The 24,438-nt window shown below is 40.9% G+C and overlaps 2 protein-coding genes across 2 annotated transcripts in view; both read right to left on the reverse strand.

Moving 5' to 3' along the window:
• The window catches only part of LOC126263723 (allergen Tha p 1-like), a 201,073-nt gene that overhangs the window by 104,196 nt on the left and 72,439 nt on the right, over positions 1-24,438 (reverse strand). The window lies entirely within an intron of this gene.
• On the reverse strand, positions 15,801-18,303 carry LOC126263726 (allergen Tha p 1-like). The gene is made up of 2 exons (XM_049960883.1): positions 17,986-18,303; positions 15,801-16,129 (listed from the first exon to the last, which is right to left on the reverse strand). The coding sequence occupies exons 1-2, from the start codon at positions 18,170-18,172 to the stop codon at positions 15,939-15,941; spliced, it is 378 nt and encodes a 125-aa protein (XP_049816840.1). The 5' UTR covers positions 18,173-18,303; the 3' UTR covers positions 15,801-15,938.

The raw sequence follows: 24,438 nt of genomic DNA on the forward strand, positions 1-24,438 counted from the left end.
TGTAAAATTTCAATTTTCACAAAACGAAGTCCGATAACTTTTAGGTGTAAATCACGTCCCAAAATTATACTCGCCAACAGACAATCCCGGTAGAGGAGCTTAGCTAAAAAATATCAATCATTAATAATTATGGTGGTATCGAATCGAATTCAAATGTCTATATTTAAAAATTTTTTACATACTTTTTAAAGTAGGTAATTTTCTTTCTTTAATTGTCAACTCATTTAGCAAAAGATAATCTTAATTTGGTACAGACTTGCATTTAAGTTCAAACATTTTAAAACGCAAATAATATAAGATTAAATACTAATTTCAAAATCCAATAATAATAAATAACAATAAAAAGCCACCGTTAAACGGTTCTATCTGTCTGAGATTACTGCAGCCTTAATCGTTTGCATATTCCCGCTGACAGTGTGTAGGTGTAAGATCTTATATTAATATATGGCCACGTCTTCTATGGCCTTTACTTTTTTTTTTTTTTTTTGGTCGAATAGTGTAGGATAAATCGAACTGCTCGATCTAACAACATTTCCAGCTGCACTAAAAGATAAAAGACTTCTAGGTGATGGCTGCGAGACGTTTTATCCACTACTGTCTTATAAGATGCTAGCACTATATCACCATTTGTTAAAAGAAGAGAAAAAAATCACATTACACAGAAGAGATGTTGCAATAAATTCACTCGGTGTTTTGAGAGCTACCTAATTATAGTTTTAAGTCACTTGCCGGATTGAAGAGAAATTCTACCCATCTTCGTTTTTAGTTTCTTCCTGAACTTTTAATTTCAAATCTTCACATGCATCACATCCCATCATTTCAACAAGGAAAGAACAAATCGAAGGATAATTTATTTATGCACTTTTCATTTCAGTTGTTATGATTTACTTTTTTACACTTTTATGACGTTCAGGTTTTCTTCTAGTTCTTTGGCTTCCTGACCGTTTATCTCACATGAAATTTGAGTATTAAGGTGATAACAAACTTCACAGGTGCCACTCCAACGCTAAGAGGTGCCTTGTTGCTGTCTTTGTGCTTATCTTGATAAAGACTTTACATCAAGCTAATGCTTCCACCTGCACACAAATATGTCAAATACTTTTTCATGGAGTAGTGACTTGACTGTGTAGGGTAACTGCGTATTTACTCGTACATGTGCCCATGCAAATTGCTGGTACTCCTCGCTGCATTTATTTGGGTGACTGTTACGTCTCCCTCGCTTATCCACGTTAAATAAAATGTGCAGCGTTTAATCCGTCATTGTGAATGTACGTGTGGTGTTTTGTTGCCTAATGAAATACAGAAACAAAATTCAGGACTTACATATCTTTTCTTTTGTTGCATTACGTTAGATAGGCGTCCGTTGCAGATACCGAAGATTGCTAGTCAAGCTTTCTGACAAATCTTAACGTATACTTCACCTACAGTAACCTTACAGATGTTGGTTGTCTGCCGCCTACTCCTCTCTGGATAATCAGTATACCTCCGTTTAACAGGATTCATATTCATACATGCAAATATATATGAATTTTGGAGAGCATTGTACTTACATTTCTGAAATTACGAAACCACTTCTCCCGAGTACCTGCAGGTAAAATATTGGAGTATTTTCTCCCATAGGCTCAATTTGAACCTTGTGATTTTGCCTTTCACACTACACCCTTCTGATTACTGTACTTTTAACCACTATTCGCTTGTTCTTCTCAACTTCTTTGCGCTGATTCTATCGATTAGGCTTCCTCTTCCGATAATTTTCACCAATTTTTCACACTTTCGTCAACGTTTCCCATGTTTACATCCACCATGTGCAATACTGGTATTTGTACTCTGTATTAATGTGTCAACTGAACACTTCAAACACTGTGAACCAAGTTGATAAAGTTATTAATATTAAATATTACAATACGATTATATTTCGTGTTTACGCTTTCATTAATTCCAATATAATCCACCTCAGACCGCATTCTTTTCACACTACAATTAATTACCTGTCGTCTGTTTATCACATGGCACTGTATTGGCTATCCGGCTATTCAGCTCTTCAGCGTCTTTCGGCTGGAAGGAAGCCGGAGTGTAGCGGAAGGTTGGCCCGTTTTTGACGATACAGAAATCACATCTAGCGAAACGCAAGAATTTCTCTGGGTTGTATTACACTACAATATTACAATGTTATATTTAGGGTTGCGACCAACGTCAATTTTGGTAGTTCCGGCACCCAGAAACAGATGGCAGCACTTGTCTCTAATTTCTTACATGTGAGGGTTATACCGTATTTCCGCGCATGTCTTAAATTCAGACGTAGCCAGATTCTATCGAGGAAGAAATCGATAACAGTAAGTTACTAAGGTCTAAATGACGAGGAAGGTCTCTACCGTTAAGAGAATTTACCGCTAAAGGTAACGTTCCGGATTCGAATCCAAATCCAGTACATAAGTTCGGATTCGAAACCCTATTTGGCACACAAGTCTAATGTGTTATTAGATATCAAAATAGCACACACGCCGCCAAAGAGCGTAGACCTTATTCGGAATGGGAAACGTACGTAAAAATACGACCGGAAGGAGAAACAACGCACCCTGACCGATCTGTTTTACGGTACGGTGTGAACTGCATGGAGGAAGACTTTTGTACTGCCTTTCTCTGCTGGTGAGGTTGCCAAGCTTAGGAGGGTTAAAATGTCCATCTGATGCTGTCCGAGAAGGCAATGATTATTTTTACAGATTAACGTTTCTCCTCTCTGATATGGTTCGGCTGGCTGGTCTTATTAGAAGGACTGTGGGAAAACCAGCACCGAAAAGAATCGAAGCATCTGAGAATATGGTCCTATAGAACAGTGTTGAAAATTTATATGGACTGGTTAGGTAAAGATTGAGGACATTCTCTGCAGAATCGGCGAGAAGAGGAATACACGGAAAACAGTGGCGAATAGGATGATACATCTGTTAGGAGATCAGAGAATTACTTCTATGACACTAGGTTGAGCTGTTGAGGGCAAAAGTGTAGAGGAAAGAACAGGAACACATCCAGCACATAACTGAGGATGTAGGTTGCAAATGATACTCTGAGATGAAGTGGTTGGCACGGGAGAGGTATTTGGTTCGGGCCCCATGAGACCAGTCAGAAAGCTGATGACTAAAATAATATAAAAAGGAAAAAGAAATGCTCATATCACGTAAAATATATGCCATAGGTCTTAGAACTACGCTTCAGGACTACGCTTTAGGTATTTTTTCCATCATGAGAAGATGATACATATAGAGACATATATTTATAAAAAAGTAATATTATCATCTTTGATATCAACTGTTTCCTCACACATCTCCCAGTTTATGATTTTTCTGTGCTGTAGGAAAGGTAGTTCTTGAAGAACGTGTTTACACTGTCTAGTAAACGCGCACCACTCGAACCTGTAAACACCTAAATAGGGTACTTCTGCGTCCACGTCAGACGCAGTAGACAGCGTTACCATCAGTATTTTATCGTGGCCTGGGTATTTAGGACGGCTCCGCCGAGCTCTGGACCCAGGCACTGAATGCACCCACAGTTCTTCAATCAGTGACTCGATCGGAACCTTCGCTACGCACGACGCCATGCGGCACCAGTCAGCCGCGACAGAGGGAGCTGCCAGTGCATGCGCCACTGCATCGAAGGCGACCAGGAACGCGATATCGCTCACAGACTTTCATTATGTTACTTTTTTCTGTGAGTGGATCCGCTAAATACACAGCTGGGAAAAAAATTAATATACTTTTAGAGGTTTCCAATTCACTGAAGATCTATTGTTGCAACTGTGCATATAGCACCGCGTCTTCAGGCAACAAGTGGCCTATGAGGACCATCCGACCGCCGTGTCATCCTCAGCTGAGAATGCGGATAAGAGGGGCGTGTGGTCAGCGCACTGCTCTCTCGGTTGTTATGATGCTTTCTGTGACCGAGGCCGCTACTATTCGGTCATTTACCTCCTCAATTTGCACCACAAGGCTTAGTGCACCCCGAAAAATAGCAACAGCTCATTGCGGCCAGGATGGTCACCCATCCAACTGCCGGCCACGCCCGACAGTGCTGAACTTCGGTGATATGACCCCTTAATATGGGATACATGAAATGATTACATTTACAGAGCAATAGTACAAGTGGATCTCAGGTACCAGGTATCGACCCATGCTGACACACTTCTATTAGCATGACTCTGGCATCCAGTCGATCGTACAGGTGCCGAATACTGTCTTGGGGTACGTTACCCCATGCCTGCTGGACCTGTTCACGTAGTTCTATAAGAATTGTTGGTTGACGAGTCGTACGAGTCATTTCTCGATTGGAGACAGGTTCGGATATCGTGCTGGTCAGGGGTGGTGATGCATGTCTTATTGACCACGTTGAGTTCCATGGACAGTGTTCAGGCGAGCATTATCCTATTGCAAGAAAGGAAAAGAACGGGTCTAACAACATTCTCCACACAGTGCGGTCTGGTCAGCGTCCCCTCCAGTAACACCGAAGGGGAACGAGAGCTGTTGCTTTTGGCACCCCATACCGTAAGGGTAGGATGGGACCAGTGCGTCTTGAATGATTTCACTCTTCGAGCTCTACGAGACAGCGAAGTCTACATCTTCTTTGCAACGTACTACCACTTGCGTGCAGGTAGAATCAACTTTCGTCACTGAAGACCACTGCGAGACACTCCATCTTCCAAGTGATCTTCTGATGACACCAGTTCGTCTAAGCTTTGGTGTGAGTGGAAGACGGGCTGGAGATGTGCTTTCCCGTAGTCCTACTCCTAATAACCTGTTCGCAGCTGTTCGTGGTGACACGACTGGTCTCACAAAGCCTCTCTCTGTGGCAGATGCACGATCGTCCACTGCTGTCCTTACAATACGACTATCCTGGCGTGCGCGTTCCGAACCTCGTTTACGGGTGTGAAAATGTTCACGTGACCACTAATAACAACATTGTTACACTATGATGCAGCACGTCCCCCTTGTGTGTTAATTCTCCAAAAGGACCATACTGCCACTTGGAAGCCCGTAATTTCACCCCATTCAAACTCGCTCAGATGCCTGTAGGAAGCACGAGTGCGTCTCCGTGGCATGATTGCCTGCTTGCTTCACATGGTTGCACAATACTGAGACTTATGGCTGTGAACATTTCCTATTAAAGTGTAGACACAGATGGGACTCTGGGTAGCTATACAAATACGCTATCAGTTGGCGGAGTACGCTGGAACCATTCGATGTAAGCGGCCGCACCACTATACTCGGCCAGTTCTCTACATTTAAAGTTGTCATCGGTTTCGGTTGCCTACGGTGATCGGATAGTTCTAATCTGCAGTCTTCAGTTGCCGACCAGTTCCAGCAGTCGGATAGTTAACGCCAACTGTTGGAGGTTAGTCGATATGGTAGTTAAGTTGTTTATATACTGAAAGACAGAACTTAAACTCTCCAACTATAGTCCGTACTGAACTGCGATTACATTAGTTAGTAATTACCCACCGTGCAAGGTTAGACTAGGTTCTGAACTTTACATCAGTGCCATGTCTTCACACAAATCAAGAGGTGAGTATATTTTGAAGTACATTACTTTAATAAGAAATGGCTCTTCTTTCTCATATGCTGACGTAGTTATTCTTTTTTAAATGTATCGCCCTGTAATAAGACCTCGGTAAGCATGCAAGTGGGCCGCTGTTCTATAGCCACGGAATTCTGTAGCTGTGTTTCACTTCCTGCTACATTTATGTTACGTACCTAAGTTATTGGTAAAGACAACATGAAGATAAGCAGTCTACAATGCTTTACGAAACAGCATTTTATACACAGTATCTATTACCTGTCTTAATTCACGTTGACAGGGTGTAGCGCAAAAGAAGGTGGTATCATTTTGAGCAACAACTCCGAACACGTATCACGTAAACAAACATATCGAATTTTGTATTCCATTTTACCACCTATCTCCAGCCACGTAACAAATGTGTCAAGAATCAGCACTTATATGCGATGAGCTAAGTAAACAGTATTTAGGTCCACTCAGTTTTTCCTATTCTGCTGATAGTGCACGTTCTATTCACGGAGTCGCCTATAAAAGTGAGTAACACTGTGATTGTTGCAAAATTATTTAATTGGTAAGTACTGAGAATGGTACCTGTTTTTTTGCCGGTGACTGAGAATGCGTCGTTAACGATGAATCATTTACAGACTTACTACTTAGGGATCGCATCATTACGCCACGTACTGTGTAGTAATTGTTTTACAAACGCTTTAGTCATTAAATAAGTTCAGCTTTTTTATCACTTTTTCATTTAGTTTTAGTATAAGACAAAATTCCATAAATATGTCATCCAAATTTATTGAACCTATGAAGAGACCTTACAGGCATCTGGTTTTTAGAGACTGTGAGAGGTGGCATGAGCCCCCTCTCATATTTCTATCTTACGATTCTCCTCTCTAGTTGCATGCGGTGGAAGGTTTGCTTTTCCTTAACACGCGGACTTCCCACGCAGCGTCTCTCGTCACCCGGGTGGTCCGGTGACAGGCGGGCTCTGTGGAACTGGAGAGAGTTAAGCCGACGTGTGTGAGGCAGTCGAGTGAATGCTTTGCAGACGCCGACATTGTCAAGAGACACGCCCGCTGGGGTGTGAAGTAGCGGCTGGGCTAGAGGTTCCGTTACTTCGGAGAAACTTTGCGAAAACACTTTCTGGCGGGCTACCAGCGAGGCGTGGGAATGACTTGTGTACCCACGCAGTTGTGGCGGGAAAATTCCCGCACTTTCTGCAAAATCAGCACAGAAATTGGCGCCAAGAATCTCCATTGGTGGAATGGTAGTGCTCCGGCAATGGAGTGGAATTTCCGCCGGTTTTCGAGTTGCTGATTGGAACGTAACCACGGCCTCTGTCGTGGGGGCGGGAATGTTCGGCGTTCGGCCTGTACGGGTGCTCTTGTGGGTAGTCGGCAGTCACCTTTCGGTCGAGGACGTCGAAGCAACCAGCCCTCGCCTGCGGTACGCCAGATCGTGTTCTGGGAGATAAGAAGACAGTTTGATAATGTACGTCCGCAGCACCGGCAAATAGGGATTTTCCTAGGTGATAATCAGAGCTCAGCAGAGCGCGCCTGTTCATCCTTTTCTAACTTTGTTCTGTCTTGAGTAGCAGCAATTACTGTTAGGTTAGCTGTGTGTCTCTCTCGAGATTTGAGTGGAAAGGAATTGGCTCCACATGCCACTTCGTCTTAAACCTCATGATCTAAGTTAGGGACAACTTCACCTTTATAGCGTTTGTTTGTGTTTCCAATTCGAGCCAATTTAATGTATTGTAAATGTGTCATGTGTTTTGGTTTAGTATTTTGTGTTTAGTCGTAATAAATCATATTGTTATTTTGCACAGAACTTTCATTCTGTTAATCGGTAAAGTAAACCTATCATTCCTCACTAGGTTAATGAAACTTTCCTTTATTTAACTTATTTATCAAATTAAATTATTGCAGGTGCCAAACTCTTTTCTACTCCACTTGCAGGGCTGATTACAGTCAGTGCGCGTATATTTTGTTTCATCCTTGTGCAACAGCAAAAGTCGGAGTTAGAATAAGGGGGGGCTTAGAGCATCATTTACAGATGTAGATTCAAGAATTTAGTGTTAAATACACTGCTAGCCCCGGCACCTCGCAACTGTACTTGTCATCTCGTCTCCAGTTTACCATTTAAAGCAACGCTGCGACACATGCTACTCTGTAAATAGTTACCGCCTAACATCAGAAGGATCCCAAGCAGCGAGAAGTTCGTCTTAGAATCATGTTGTTGTTGTTGTGGTCCTCAGTCCTGAGACTGATATGATGCAGCTCTCCATGCTACTCTACTTCGAATCATATACGCCTTAATTATAATCTTTATTCTTAATTTTTTGCATGTAATTTGCATGTCATAGCCTCTGAAGCGCTGTCCAAATACAAAGTTTCGCATCACCTCATTTCCGAGAGTTGCGGAGCCTGTACAGAAAATTGGAATAGAGATCAACATAAACACTATTACTGACCTTTTTATTGCTCATGAAAACCACACATTGCATGATGTACCACCATAGAGCGAGCCTTCAGATGTGGTGGTCCAGATTGCTGTACACACCGGTACCTCTAATAGCCAGTAGCACGTCCTCTTGTACTGATGCATGCCTGTATTCGTCGTGGCATACTATCCACAAGTTGATCAAGGTATTGTTGGTCCAGATTCTCCCACTCTTCAACGGCCATTCGGCGTAGATTTCTCAGAGTGGTTGGTGGGTCAAGTCGTCCATAAACAGCCCTTTTCGATCTATCCCAGGTATTTTCATTAGGGTTCATGTCTGGAGAACATGCTGGCCACTCTAGTCGAGCGATGTCGTTATCCAGAAAGAAGTCATTCACAAGATATGCACGACTTCGACGTCTAGTCATGGTTGAACTACAGACACCACGAGCCGTGTACTTCCTTCCTGGAGGAATGACTGTCACTGATTTGCTGTCGGACCCCCTTCGTCAAATAAGCGCTGCTCAAGCACGGTTGTTTAGTGGCATCTCTGAACAGTCTAAGGGACTGTGTCCGTGATACAATTTCCACAGTCAACGTCTATCTTCAGGAGTTCTGGGAACAGGGGTTTTGAAAAACTTTTTTTGATGTGTGTATTATGGAATATTAATGATCGAAAATAAGTGTAAACTCGGACTAAATCCGTACATAAAATGATATGAACTACTAAGTATCTGAGAAGAAATATTTTCCATCTAGTTCCTTCTTTCAATGTCCATTCAGTGGCACCATGACAAAACTCAAGAATGTCTTTTTTTAAGAACCTGGATCCAATACAGATTTCAAAATTTTTGATTTCCGTTCTTCTCTTTATTTGTATGAGTTATGATTTTTTTTCCTTATTGTGAAAGGTATTTTCCTTATCACATAATAATTGTGCACAGAGAGATTCCATTACTTGTTCTTACAGTTGAATAATTTACTTTGATGTAATAACATCGTCTTCGAAGGAGGTCTGTGTTGAATATTCTGATGTTTGGGAGCGTGATGTTTCCGTGTAGCAAAAATTATAGGAATGGTTTCTTCTGCCACTTCAGTTGTAATGTTTTTGACGTTTCATAGACATTCTGACTATTCTCCCTCCAGAGTCATTTATGATGGCGTTCAGAAATCGATTTGGCACGAATGTAGCGAACAAAACTTCACATTACTGTATAGGCATATGAAGTTTTTCTGCAAAAGGTCATGTTCATTACTACTTAGCAGATTTTCTCCACTAGCAAAAGATTTCGAATTAATTTCTCATTCCTCGTCACATGAAGAGGAACAGAAAACGATATAACAGGTATAGGATGCGTTATAAATAGGAACGTAGGGCAGAGGGTGAGTTACTGCGAACAGTTGAGTGATGCGGTTATTCTCAGCAGAATCGACAGCAGTACTACGCCAACAACAGTATCAGGTATAAGTGCCCAGGTCACAAGGATGAGGTAAAGGGGCTGAGAAAATATGGCACTGAACAGATAATTCACGATATAAAGGGAGGCGAAAATGTAATAATCATGGAAGACTGGAAAGCGCTAGGAGGGCAAGACAGAGATGGACGAGTTTCGGGAGAATGTAGGCTTGGTAGTGAGAACGAGAGAAGATACAGACGTATTCAGTTCATCAATAAATTTCAACTAGAAATAGCGAGTATTTTGTTCAAGAATCGCGAGAGGAGGAGGCATACATGGGGTAAATCTGGAGAGACGGGAAGATTCCAGCTGCATTACATCTTGGTCAGAGAGAGACTCCCAAATCAGGTACTGCATTGTAGGGCGTATCCAAGTGGAAATATAAGCTCGATCACAATTTACTAATAATGAAGAGTGGGATTCGTTTTGAAGAGAATTGCGAGGAATCATAGAATTGTAAAGAATCGTGATACTGACGTACTGACAAATGATGAAATGCGTTTGAAATTCATCAAGGGTGCAGATATTACGGTAGTGATTACCACCGTACGTAGTTCTGCAGAATAAGTACGGACATCTCTAGAAACTGCTAACATCTCTAAAATCGACTATTACGGGAGTTGTACAGATAAACTGTGGTGTCACCGCCATACACCACACTTGCTAGATGGTAGGCTTTAAATCGGCCGCGGTCCGTTAGTATACGTCGGACCGGCATGTCGCCACTATCAGTGATTGCAGACCGAGCGCCGCCACACGGCAGGTCTAGTCTAGAGAGACTCCCTAGCACTCGCCCCAGTTGTACAGCCGACTTTGCTAGTGCTAGCGATGGTTCACTGTCTACATACGCTCTCATTTGCAGAGACGACAGATTATTATAGCCTTCAGCTACGTAATTTGCTACGACCTTGCAAGGCGCCATATTCAGTTACAAGAATGTATTCTGAACAGATAATATTGTGAATCATGTACCGTCAAGAGCAACGTTCATCATTAATGGATTTAAGTTAAGTATCAAACTAATTACGTCCGCTTTCTGAATTCTCATTCCTTTTTATGTTCCAGACCTCACGTCAGTTTTGTTATTCCCTCCTCACGCCAGCCTGCGTGAGCTAAAACGCGTGCATTTCGGCCTTCATTCGTAACACGGTGTTGGCTCTTCAGCCAATTACAACATAAACACAAAAATGTTCAGGACAAGGTGATAATGTTCATTTAAAGTTCTTTCTGGCATCAGTTAATTTTATCGCTACACCAGGTGTTGCCAATCGTATAATTTGGCAGATATAATTGGGAGGCATTTACTGAAGTTAAATTTATTAGCTTTGTGAAGTTAGCTTCAAATTGTTTCCATTTTCGAATGTTTTAGATTTTACTCTCGGGGATTGGCCAATAAGAAAAGTTGAGCGGTGTTTCACCAAATGCCCTAAGTCACGACCGAACCCACAATTCCACATTACATTGTAGCAGCTGATACGTTAAATAGTCGCGAGTACAATACAGGGCTGTTGCAGAAACCTAAATATTGACAAATGTAGTATCGTGTTTTGTTACTGCTGCAATTTACCACACTACATAAATTCGCTTTTGTAAAAACAATCTTTACTATTTGTATTAATTGAGTATGGGAATCACGAGTGCAGCCAGTGGCCACTTGGCGCTCTACGGTCACTGTGTACAACAAAACTGCACAGGACTGTGCCGACTGTATTTGACTGTGCTGCTAGTTCCATCGTAAGCAATCACCAGTTGTAGTGAACGTCAGACTACAGCGAGGCTGCAGAGTTCTTAAGTCATAAAATGCGCAATTGTGAGGGGGTGGGCTTGTAATCTCCGTACTGCCAGATTTATGTTGCACTTATTTTCACTAAATCACCCACGGCGAATGCCAGGAAGATGTCTTTTAAAACGTGTTGTTTGATTTCCTTCCCCATCCTTGACAAACTGAGTACTCACCGAGTCTACAGTGATCCTCCCGGAACATTACACCCTAATTTCTGTTTCTTCCCTAAATAGTAGTGTCGACGAAAACTTCTTTCGCTGAATTACAGTGAGTGTTTTACTTTTAGAAACACAAATTGGAGAAGACGCACAAGTTGGGTGGTTTCCAAAAATCACTAATTTACTCACGGACTTCATAAAGTAAGTTAACGTGTCGACGCCCGCTACAGGTGCGGTGCGTTGCCAGAAGAGGGTACATGTTCTGGGTTTTATGCAGACACAGTTTTGCTGCAGCTCGGGTAACGGGTGTATCACAGTGCGCGATTGATGTGACACGGCAGCTGCGAAAGTATTCCAAAGTTAAGGAGGCACGTGGACGGTATAGAAAGACACATCTGAGTTACACAGACTCCGTGTGAAATTATGGTTGTACTTGCGCTAACGTGAAGTGTTGCGTCCAGCCGTTGTGGAATAACGCCAACAATTTGACTAAGGCCGTACAAACGTGGGTGATGCTATTCGGAAGTCCAGACATTGCACCATGCGATTTTCACCTTTTCGGAAGACTGAAAACAAATCTTAGGGGAAATATTTTCCAAAGATGAGGATATTCACACAGAGCTTCTCAGATGGCTCCGTGACCAAAGAGCGGGTTTATGACATGGAGGAACTGAACGATTTGTAGAACTAGGCCCTACGTGTAGAGCGTTCCGACCGCTGTTGACAGAGATCTTGTTGCTAGCTTGAAAAACGGTGTTATATATCTCTGTCACTTTGAAGTGTTCGGCAATCGGTAATGACGCGTAACTTACTTTCTGTGACCCCCCTTGTACGAAAAAAAAAAAAAAAAGAAAATGTACAGTAAGGGATTTATTCCGAAGGTCTACCACGAAATACAGTTTTGCTTCAATGAACGTTTACGTTTGTTATCACTCATAGGCGTGACTATTTGTCTCACATTACTGTGTTGTGATATGGGCAACAGCTCTGTGGTTCGTATCTCAATGCTTATCAGTGAGATAGCACATTAAGGGTGCAATCTTCCCCTTTGTGCTTTTTTCGGTTGTCAGTGAAAGAACTTTGGATCCCCGTCAATCCGTTCTTGTGTAGACTTTCCACGATGTCCCTAAATAACGGCAACCATAATGCGGGGTGGTTGCTCTGAAATTTCACGCTGGATTTCCTTGGCACTTATTGTCCTTGTAACTTATGCTCCACACCTACTGACGTTTCTATCGACAGTTCCTGAAGCGGTGTCTTCCTTTGGTTTCCCTCGATTTCCTGATTCCTCGTCCCGCTCTGTCGCACACAGAACTACTGCAATTGCTCCACAGCACTGCAGCTGCCGCATCCCATACGTGTGACAACATGACGAGTAACTCATTGACATATTTTATACCACTTCATGATGTTCTCAGTGCATAACCTCGAGATATATATATACAGGGTGATTCAAAAAGAATACCACAACTTTAGGAATTTAAAACTCTGCAACGACAAAAGGCAGAGCTAAGCACTATCTGTCGGCGAATTAAGGGAGCTATAAAGTTTCATTTAGTTGTACATTTGTTCGCTTGAGGCGCTGTTGACTAGGCGTCAGCGTCAGTTGATGCTAAGATGGCGACCGCTCAACAGAAAGCTTTTTGTGTTATTGAGTACGGCAGAAGTGAATCGACGACAGTTGTTCAGCGTGCATTTCGAACGAAGTATGGTGTTAAACCTCCCGATAGGTGGTGTATTAAACGTTGGTATAAACAGTTTACAGAGGATGGGTGTTTGTGCAAAGGGAAAAGTTCTGGACGGCCGAGAACGAGTGATGAAACTGTAGCACGCCTCCAAGAAGCCCTGATCTTACCCCCTGCGATTTTTTCTTATGGGGGTATGTTAAGGATATGGTGTTTCGGCCACCTCTCCCAGCCACCATTGATGATTTTAAACGAGAAATAACAGCAGCTATCCAAACTGTTACGCCTGATATGCTACAGAGAGTGTGGAACGAGTTGGAGTATCGGGTTGATATTGCTCGAGTGTCTGGAGGGGGCCATATTGAACATCTCTGAACTTCTTTTTGAGTGAAAAAAAACCTTTTTAAATACTCTTTGTAATGATGTATAACAGAAGGTTATATTATGTTTCTTTCATTAAATACACATTTTTAAAGTTGTGGAATTCTTTTTGAATCACCCTGTATATATATATATATATATATATATATATATATATAATCATAGCGAAGATGTTAACGGAGTATTCACGCCTGCCGTTGGCAATAAGTTTCAGAAGCCGGTAAGGTGAACATTGTACTTATTAGGCGATCTTGACATAATAAGCTGTTACGTGAAGAATGCATTGCACTATATTTGGTTTATTTTGCTTTCACATTCGTACGTCAGTCTGTGAGTATCGTTTACTGTAAAACGTAGTTATTTGACTTCAGGGAGTCCATAGCTACATTTTGTATTAGATCTGTCAATCATTTAAAACCATTGAGTTAGAACTGGAACCTACTATAATATGTTATTTATACGTACACATCTTGATAATCGTTTGTGTGCTTGTCAATATAGCTGTACAAGTGTATCTAAATATAATAGATGTGTGTCCCTGGAGACGTCAATTCGGTACATGTAAGAGACATTCTGGGAGTGTTGTCTGCTGTGTAGGAAGTGCATTACGTAAAACTGTTGTTACTACTGTGTTACGTGTTATACTGATCACCACTACATATACGAATGAAACATAACTGTATTTAGTACCATGTCAAGTTCTCGACTTCCACTGCAAAAGTTTCCTTAAACATAAATGAATGTAATTATTTCTAAGGCTCTAAATTTCGCATTTTCATCTTGTTAGAACTTCAACAGTTTGTCTTTACTGTGTGTTTTGGGATGTAAGTGCAGATACTTCAATTGTTCACTGAGGACAGTGTACTCGACAACGAAACCTATGTATTTCATTCATTTGCAGACCAATAATTAGAGCTTTTAAGAGTAATGTGTGTTTAGGTTTGTTAGTACCTCGAAGTTCATGTGGCAAGAACTAGCCATTAATGTTTATTTTCCCCTTAGCGGAAAGTCAGATGCTGAAATGTGGCTGCATGGATGCAGAACGTTTTGTCTGTACTGACAGGTGTAGTCAACTTAGTGGTGCATTTGCGACCTTGCAGGAAACATCAGGTATTAGATTGTGTTGTTATTTATACGTACACATCTTGATAATCGTTTGTGTGCTTGTCAATATAGCTGTACAAGTGTATCTAAATATAATAGATGTGTGTCCCTGGAGACGTCAATTCGGTACATGTAAGAGACATTCTGGGAGTGTTGTCTGCTGTGTAGGAAGTGCATTACGTAAAACTGTTGTTACTACTGTGTTACGTGTTATACTGATCACCACTACATATACGAATGAAACATAACTGTATTTAGTACCATGTCAAGTTCTCGACTTCCACTGCAAAAGTTTCCTTAAACATAAATGAATGTAATTATTTCTAAGGCTCTAAATTTCGCATTTTCATCTTGTTAGAACTTCAACAGTTTGTCTTTACTGTGTGTTTTGGGATGTAAGTGCAGATACTTCAATTGTTCACTGAGGACAGTGTACTCGACAACGAAACCTATGTATTTCATTCATTTGCAGACCAATAATTAGAGCTTTTAAGAGTAATGTGTGTTTAGGTTTGTTAGTACCTCGAAGTTCATGTGGCAAGAACTAGCCATTAATGTTTATTTTCCCCTTAGCGGAAAGTCAGATGCTGAAATGTGGCTGCATGGATGCAGAACGTTTTGTCTGTACTGACAGGTGTAGTCCACTTAGTGGTGCATTTGCGACCTTGCAGGAAACATCAGGTATTAGATTGTGTTACGTGTTTGCGGGAACACTTCAAATTAAAAAATGTTCAAATGTGTGTGAATTCCTAAGGGACCAAACTGCTTAAGTCATCCATCCCTATACTTACACATTACTTAAAGTTACTTAAACTAATTTATGCTAAGAACAACACACACACACATGCCCAAGGCAGGGCTCGAACTTCCGGCGGGAGGGGCCGCGCAGTCCGTGACATGACGCCTCAAATCGCGCGGCCACTCCGCCCGGCGGGGGAACACTTTTACATGCAGAAAATAAATAATTAAAACATTGAAGTTAGTACATATTAAGTTACCTGTGATCACAATATGAGCACTTTTACCCCTAACACCCTTCCGCGGTAACAACAATGAGGAATTGTACGAAAAAGTATCTCATTTATGGAGAACTGTTCCCAAAAAGGGCTTGAAATTTTTCTTATATTTCTTGCGCTAATGAGAGGTAGCTTTAACTACAATATCTTACAAAAGGATTGTGGAGGATCTTTCGTTTACTGTACGTTTTTAATTTTAGAAGAGAATCCAGAACTCCTTTGATTAACAGACTTTTATTTTATAAGATGTGGCACACGACTATCATCAACAATAATCAAATAAATTACAGTTCTTTAGTGGTATCACATGAGACACAGCCTTGTGAGTTCTTTACAGCTATCACAGTGCAGCGCCAGAGATGTCCCGGTGTTTAGGCGGAGACCCTCTTGAGCTCCTCGCCGTACTTCTGCCTGTAGGTGCCGATGGGGTCGTACTTGTTCTCCAGCGGCGTCCACAGGTCGGGCTTCTCCTTGATGAGGAACCTGATCACTTTCTCCGCTCCGGCCTTCTGCTTCTCGTTGCACTTGGCACAGTCGTTGGTCAGCGCATCAGGAATGGCGGCTGTTAACAGACACGGAATTCAATAAAAAAAATGACGACCAGAAAAATACTATGAAATGAAATTATTTGTGAGTACATTTGATGTACAGTAGAGTGGAGCTTATAACGTTTAACTGATAAAACAATGGGACTTCTAATTAGTTAGGACATAATTCATTGTGAGTATAGTCCTCATTATCATGATCTAGCTGTAATTAACCAAAGAGTGTGCTACTGAATAAATATTATATACCCTAACAATCAACTCAATCGTTACAATAGTAGATAAGTCACGTTCCACAAAAATGAACGTTGTTGTTTTAGGCGTGTTGTTTTCGCTGCTTTCTTCAAACAGCAAACCGGAATTATTCACTCTTTGAGGCACTAAAGAATATTACGGGAAATCGGTAAATGTGAATGTCTTGCTGATATGGAGGATGTCCCAAAATCACGCTATCATTTCAAAACACCACAACTTGGAAACTATAAGAAGTAGAGAATCGTCGTTTGTTGCAACACGTTTAGCAGTTGCTAATGTTTTTCCTTTGCCTTTTGTAGCAAATCTGATTTGGAGTGCATCAAAATAGCAATGTACCAGGAGAAGCCTCAGTGTGTCACGTGGCACGCAGAAGACAAAGGTACTGAGGAATTAAATTATCGGTATCAGCACGTGAGTGCGCCACAGGTAAAAAGAAGCGTAATGAGATGGTTGAAAACCTTTAAATGGCTAGCCAGTGTCTTACACTTTCCTCAAAGTGACCGTCCTTCAGTGTCTCAAGCGGGTGTTGACAGACTGCAAGCTGCAGATGTACATCATCATCCAGCATATGGGGTAAACCAAAACTCGGTGTTTGAACGTGCGGAATGTGCCGAATGCGGGATGCGCTGAAGGACACATTTACTGAGAGGTGGGTGGGTCGTGATGGTCCCCCTGCGTCCCTCCGTGCTCTCCACACGTCCTGCAATTATGCTTCATTTTGTAGGGCTGTGTCGAGGATCGCGTGTAAACTAATCAATTGAATATAATGTACCTCTTGCGAATCTAAGCAGTCAAATAAGTTGTAATTTTGCTAATAAGGCGTTTTGAGTTTCGAGTTGAGGGGCTGCGCAATTGGAAGTCAATGAGGTACGAAAGTGTTTCTCCATTACCGAAGATAGAAGTGGTGATTCCAAGAACAAACTCGATGTAGGTTGTGGAAATTCTAGATAACAGATTTTAATTTTCGTGATATCTTGTATCTATAGATAATTTGTTACAAAATAACATGTCCAAGAACAACGTGATACTTTGATTTGCAGGAAAACTTTTTAATCTGGGGCAAAAACGCATGCAGGCCTAGAAATATTCATGTTAACATATGCAAGAATTAAGGAAAAATGGAATGTGAAGAAAACGGTGGAAAATAAAGACTAACATAGAGAAATGTTGATGCTACTGGCATCCTACGTAAGAAGCAAGATCTTAACGATCACACTAGATGGAAGCAGTGTGTAGATAGCATTAAAGTGGGAATTAATAGAGTACTGAAATCGGTGTACAATATTAATATCTTCTCAAATCTGTCTAAACAAGAAAGATTTTAGCAAGCAAAGATTTATGCAAATAACGTTTGTAGTACTAATGTTACCTGTTTCTTTCGATAAAACGAGAAATGTAAGCAGTGAAATCTCGTGGCTGTCGATCAGGAGAAAAGGTGAAACTGACACTTCACGGATTTTGGTGTAAGAGGTGATATGAAATGCGAGAGGTTGTATGAGATACATTCTTAAACTTACTGAAACATATTCGTAGAGGCGAAAGGAATTTAGAGGAGGAGTAGAAAGATTAAGGCCATGCAGTAATTGTCATACATTTTGAGTCGAAGAACTACACTCACCCTTGAGCTCCTTCCCGTCGGGGGTGCAGGGAGCGTCGCTGTCAGAGAGCAGGCACTCGTGGTACTTCTTGAGCAGGCGGTCGTTATGCAGGACGTCGTCCAGGTCGATATTGTCGTACTTCGTGGTGTACGCGGCAGCAGCCGCCACAAGGCACGCCAAAAACAAGGCGAGAGTACCCTTCTGCATCGTGGCTGTTGGGAAAGGTTATCGACTGTGGCTGTCCAGTGATGTGCCGAACACAGCTACAGCGGTGTAATATATACCTGCGAGTGGTAGGCAGTAGCGGCGACCTCGAGTGGTCCACGCGCGTGGCCCTTTCTCAGAGCTGGTAGCGTGTTTGGCAGGCAGCTGCTTCACTTCTCAGAAACGCCGTCACCGTAACGACTTACTGGCAATTATTTCACCTCCTCTGTTGGATAATAACGCACTGGTTGACTTCCTGTTTTTGAGTTTCTTGCTGACAAGATATGAATCACAACAGACCAGACAGTGGAAAATCGTTGTCTGGGGAATACAGCAGAACTTGTACTGCAAGAGATACGTAATTGACAGCCACAACACTTCTAGTCTCGGTATAGTGCACTAAAATATCATAAAGAAGTACAGAATTACTTCGTGCGTCATACAGCATATCTAATATTGTAATTCATGTTTACGAGGTCTTACATTTCATCTGACACACGTTAGGCAACATGTCGAAGTCCAAAATGAAACTATGTCAGACAGAAATTACATGGAGGTGACCTAATTGGTGAAATACATAGAAAATTAAGCTTTTCTGGTTGTTAAATCAAATTTCTCTTCATTATCTACGTTTTTCTCTATGTGCTTTCACTCCTTGTTTTCATTTCCGTGCAGGAATCAGTACAGCACGAGGTGTAACAGGCACAAGTGCAAATATTTCTATTGGTGACTGAGGACGGTGTGTTGAAAGACATTACATCAGTATTTACGCTATTTGCAGACAAATAATTATAGCTACTACAACTGATAGGTTCTTTTGTTCTTTAGTAACTACAGATACGTATGGCAGGAGCAACCCATTAATATTTATTTTTCTCTGGAAAACTGGTCAGGTGTAGAAATGCGGAAGCAAAACAGTAGTCTATACTGAGAAGCATAGTCCTCTTGGTGATACATTACGGCATGCAGGAAACATCATGTACCGGTACAGCCCAGGGCCGGACACCGTCTCAAATATACTTACGGTGACCTCAACAAATGTGACGAAAAGAGTGTATATTTTAACACCTAACTTTATTGATATGTATGTCCGGCAGGAGCGTGAATAGACGACTTATTTGGCGGAGCGGACACAAGAAAGAATGATAGTACAATGTGGGACCGGAATGTATACTTTCATAAAATAGATCTCCGAGCTCTGATTATTTAACAGCACGCGACTCACCGCCTTGTTAGTATAGGATTGCGTGGGGCGCTTTTAGAATCAGTTGAAACTGGTGTCTACGTGGAGCGTTCATAAATACAAATACGAAAACGTAATCTCAAGGATTATATTTCGTGTTATCATATTAGAATATTTCTGCAGGAAATCTTACATTAGCGAAATTAATTAAAAGAATCCTCTGAATTATAGAAAGTTTTACTTTTTTAAACCAAATGATGTTTGTTTCGCCTAAAAGCGGCCAATGTCTGTATTGAACTGAAAGTTTTTAGTTTTTCCTTTAATACGAAATAAATTAATTTATGCAGTTCCTTTACTTTACTAATTATTATGCGAGACTTTTAAAGCGTCCGTTGATGACGGAATGCAATGATATTATAATGAAATTATTCCTACGGAAGATGTCTGCAAAGAATGGTCGATTGTTCGGCCATTCTTTTTGTTTATTCAGGGTACTGAAAACTTTGGAAATAAACCCTATTTTTACTTCTGCGTGAAGGTCACTATATACACTAAAGAATTGCAATGATGATGATGAAGTCCCATACTCACTATGAGGGAGTCCCGCACCGCCGTACTAGGCAAGGTCGTATTGGAGGTGGTTTGCCATTGTTTTCCTCCGACCGTAATGGGGATGATTGATGATGATGAAGACGACACAACAACACCCAGTCATCTAGAGGCAGGTGAAAAGCCCTGACTCCCCAGGGAATCGAACCCGGGACCCCGTGCTCTTTTTTTTATTGTTCTCGTTTTGTTCGATTTTGTTCGTTGCATTTATTCGGCGCGGATGTCCCATGACACCCGTTCAAGTTCAGTGTTGAGCCGTTGACTCAGTTTTTTATTACAGAGGGCAGATAACCCTCTGACCGAACACGCTGAGCTACTGTGCCGGCGTGCTCGGGAAGCGAGAACGCTACCGCGAGACCACGAGCTGCGGGCTTTAAAATTCACAACTTCACGACGTGAAATGGCCGCGGTAGCGTGCGCTTTCTTCAAGACTAGTACAGAGAGTGTGTGTAATATCGCTGGTCTTTTTGGTGTCTTGCAGCAGAGAGTAAAAGAACAATCACATTGCTACATAGATTCTATACAGTTTTCTTATAGGATCGTTAGCCTTTTTTATTATTTCGTTTCGTTCAAAATTACCTTTCTGACAGTTAATTACAAGCATATCTTAAGAGTCCCCGCGTGATATTTTCAGTAATTTAAAGTTTTACAATTTTAATTTTACTTCGTTTTGTGTCCGACTTGTCGTTGCACGATTCAATATTTTGTACCGCGTATCAGTACAAGGGCCTCCTGGTATGAATGGGCCAAAAATACCAGCAGTTTGCGAACAGTCATACCAACTATATAATAAAACATGTTACTTCTCACACGTATGCTTTTTACACACACACACACACACACACACACACACACACACACACACACACACATTATATATACAGGGTGGTCCATTGATAATAACCGGGCCAAATATCTCACGAAATAAGCATCAAACGAAAAAACTACAAAAAACGAAACTCGTCTAGCTTGAAGCTGGAAACCAGATGGTGCTATGGTTGGACCGCTAGAGGGCGCTGCCATAGTTCAAAAGGATATCAGCTGCGTTTTTCAAAAAGGAACCCCCAATTTTTATTACATATTCGTGTAGTACGTAAAGAAATATGAAAGTTTTAGTTAGTATGGCTCACAATTTTAGACGAACAGTTGGTAACAGGCAGGTTTTTTAAATTAAAATACAGAAAGTAGGTACGTTTGAACATTTTATTGCGTTTGTTGCAATGTGATACATGTACCTTTGTGAACTTATCATTTCTGAGAACGAATGCTGTTACAGCGTGATTACCTGTAAATACCACATTAATGCAATAAATGCTCAAAATGAAGTCTGTCAACCTCAATATATTTGGCAATACGTGTAACGACAATCCTCTCAACAGCGACTAGTTCGCCTTCCGTAATGTTCGCACATGCATTGGCAATCCGCTGACGCATGTTGTCAGGCGTTGTCTGTGTATCACAATAGTTGATATCCGTCAACTTTCCCCACAGAAAGAAATCTGGGGACGTCAGATCCGGTGAACGTTCTATTTGATCGCGTTTGAGACACATTTGCTTACTGGAGGAGCGTGTGAGGTACAGGTACATCTTCACGATAAAGGATGACAGCCAAAAACAGTTGCAGGATAAAAATTTCTTGACCAAGGTTTCGGTACATATAAATATACCTTCATCAGAAGTAAAAAAATTAAGAACAGGAAGACACATTAGAAAAGCCATAGCATCGGAAGTGAGAAACAAAACCTTAAGTAACAGTGAAATTACGAAAGTAATACAGGCACAAAATCTTTAGTTACTTACTGAAATTACATCATGTAATGGAGATTAATAAAACAATTGTGCCAAAGGCGTCGTCAATAATTGAGACATCTTCTCCATTAGTACAACATGACTATGGGCACAGGGTCAAAGCGAACAGTTTAGCACCATTACTTCGCCTATGAACTATCGAGACAAGAGTGTGAAAGCACTAGGGCAGATGGTTTCGCCGAGAGAGGGCACTTGTATGTGCCAGACACTCGCGCATATTAAAATCCATGAATACATACATAAGCGCATCAAAAATTATTAAAAGTTGTGTTAATTCAAACTTTCTGTCATAATAAATAAAACGTCTCAGACCATTTAAAAACATTTATGTAAAATAGAAAATATAGAACCAATTTACCTGTGTCCTAGTGTCAAACAGATAAAGCTTACGCTATGGAACATCTAACGAGAGAGGGCACTAGTGTAATGCGCGAGAATCTCGCGTAACGTAGGCGGTGAAATACATACTAGCGAAAACAACCAAAATGTTATAATAAAACGAAACCATCTGTCGTTGTGAATAAAAACATACTAGTCAATTAACCGCACATACACATCGAAAATCACAACCAACAAACATCAAAATACGTAAAATCCCAACAAGACAGGAAAAGCGCATTTCACCGGCATCAACAAGCAAGAAAATTAACTTCTAGTCAGCCAGACTATATTACATTAAGGCAAGGAGGGGTTTGAAACTGTCCAAAAAAATTTTGTTTCGAAGCTGTACCTGTTCATTAGGAACAAATCCATCTTTTAGAGACAAGTGCTTGAAAATCTCTAATTCTTCGAGCAAGTCTAGTTTGTAACCTTTATTCGCTTCATGAAGCAGCTCTACGTCGTCCAGTTCACGTGGCGTATGCTGTAAGAGCCATAGATGTTCGGCAAACGGGGAATTATGTACGTTTTCCCCGATAACTTAAGTTATCGGGTAACACTATTAGCTTCGATATTTTTCGTAAAGAAACTTTTTCCGATAATATTATTCCAGCAGATTCCTGTCATCCTCAATCTCACGAGATCGCCTTCATTCATTCTGCAGTTCATCGTGCTGTGAGCACACCTTTAGCACAGAATTGTTTAGAAAATGAAATATCTTTATTAAAATCAATGGCTACTAACAATGGATACGACCCTAAATTAATTGACCAAATTGTTAAGAAAAAACAGCTGTAAAATGTTCAACTTTAGGAGATAACAGGGCGAAAAAGTATGTGGGTAATAACTTTATTTCCATTCCATTTTTGGGGAACGTTTCATATAAGATAAGAAGACTTTTACAGAAACAATACGGTTACAGAGTTGCCTTTTCCGTAAATAATAGCCTGAAACAGAGTAATTCATAATATTGGAGCACGAGAAGAACTCGGCACTAAGTCCGGTGTATACAAAATTACTTGTAACGACTGCCCAAACTATTACATTGGACAGACAGGTAGACCCATTAAAGTTAGGTATAAAGAATACATGTTAGGTAAAAACGGGGAAAACGTACATAATTCCCCGTTTGCCGAACATCTATGGCTCTTACAGCATACGCCACGTGAACTGGACGACGTAGAGCTGCTTCATGAAGCGAATAAAGGTTACAAACTAGACTTGCTCGAAGAATTAGAGATTTTCAAGCACTTGTCTCTAAAAGATGGATTTGTTCTTAATGAACAGGTACAGCTTCGAAACAAAATTTTTTTGGACAGTTTCAAACCCCTCCTTGCCTTAATGTAATATAGTCTGGCTGACTAGAAGTTAATTTTCTTGCTTGTTGATGCCGGTGAAATGCGCTTTTCCTGTCTTGTTGGGATTTTACGTATTTTGATGTTTGTTGGTTGTGATTTTCGATGTGTATGTGCGGTTAATTGACTAGTATGTTTTTATTCACAACGACAGATGGTTTCGTTTTATTATAACATTTTGGTTGTTTTCGCTAGTATGTATTTCACCGCCTACGTTACGCGAGATTCTCGCGCATTACACTAGTGCCCTCTCTCGTTAGATGTTCCATAGCGTAAGCTTTATCTGTTTGACACTAGGACACAGGTAAATTTTCTATTTTACATAAATGTTTTTAAATGGTCTGAGACGTTTTATTTATTATGACAGAAAGTTTGAATTAACACAACTTTTAATAATTTTTGATGCGCTTATGTATGTATTCATGGATTTTAATATGCGCGAGTGTCTGGCACATACAAGTGCCCTCTCTCGGCGAAACCATCTGCCCTAGTGCTTTCACACTCTTGTCTCGATAGTTCATAGGCGAAGTAATGGTGCTAAACTGTTCGCTTTGACCCTGTGCCCATAGTCATGTTGTACTAATGGAGAAGATGTCTCAATTATTGACGACGCCTTTGGCACAATTGTTTTATTAATCTCCATTACATGATGTAATTTCAGTAAGTAACTAAAGATTTTGTGCCTGCATTACTTTAGTAATTTCACTGTTACTTAAGCTTTTGTTTCTCACTTCCGATGCCATGGCTTTTCTAATGTAAGTGTCTTCCTGTTCTTAATTTTTTTTACTTCTATGAAGGTATATTTATATGTACCGAAACCTTGGTCAAGAAATTTTAATAAATTTTTATCTTGCAACTGTTTTTGGCTGTCATCCTTTATCGTGAAGAATTTCAACAGTTGCTGTTGCAGCCATGTTTAAAATCTTGAAACAGGT

The sequence above is a fragment of the Schistocerca nitens genome, chromosome 6 (assembly GCF_023898315.1).
Source record: "Schistocerca nitens isolate TAMUIC-IGC-003100 chromosome 6, iqSchNite1.1, whole genome shotgun sequence".
Classification (NCBI taxonomy): domain Eukaryota; kingdom Metazoa; phylum Arthropoda; class Insecta; order Orthoptera; family Acrididae; genus Schistocerca; species Schistocerca nitens.

Coding starts and splice junctions, on each gene's coding strand:
- LOC126263726 (XM_049960883.1), bottom strand. CDS start 18,172: ATGCAGAAGGGTACTCTCGCCTTGTTTTTGGCGTGCCTTGTGGCGGCT. Junction 16,130..17,985: donor CGACGGGAAGGAGCTCAAGG/GTGAGTGTAGTT, acceptor GTCTGTTAACAG/CCGCCATTCCTGATGCGCTG.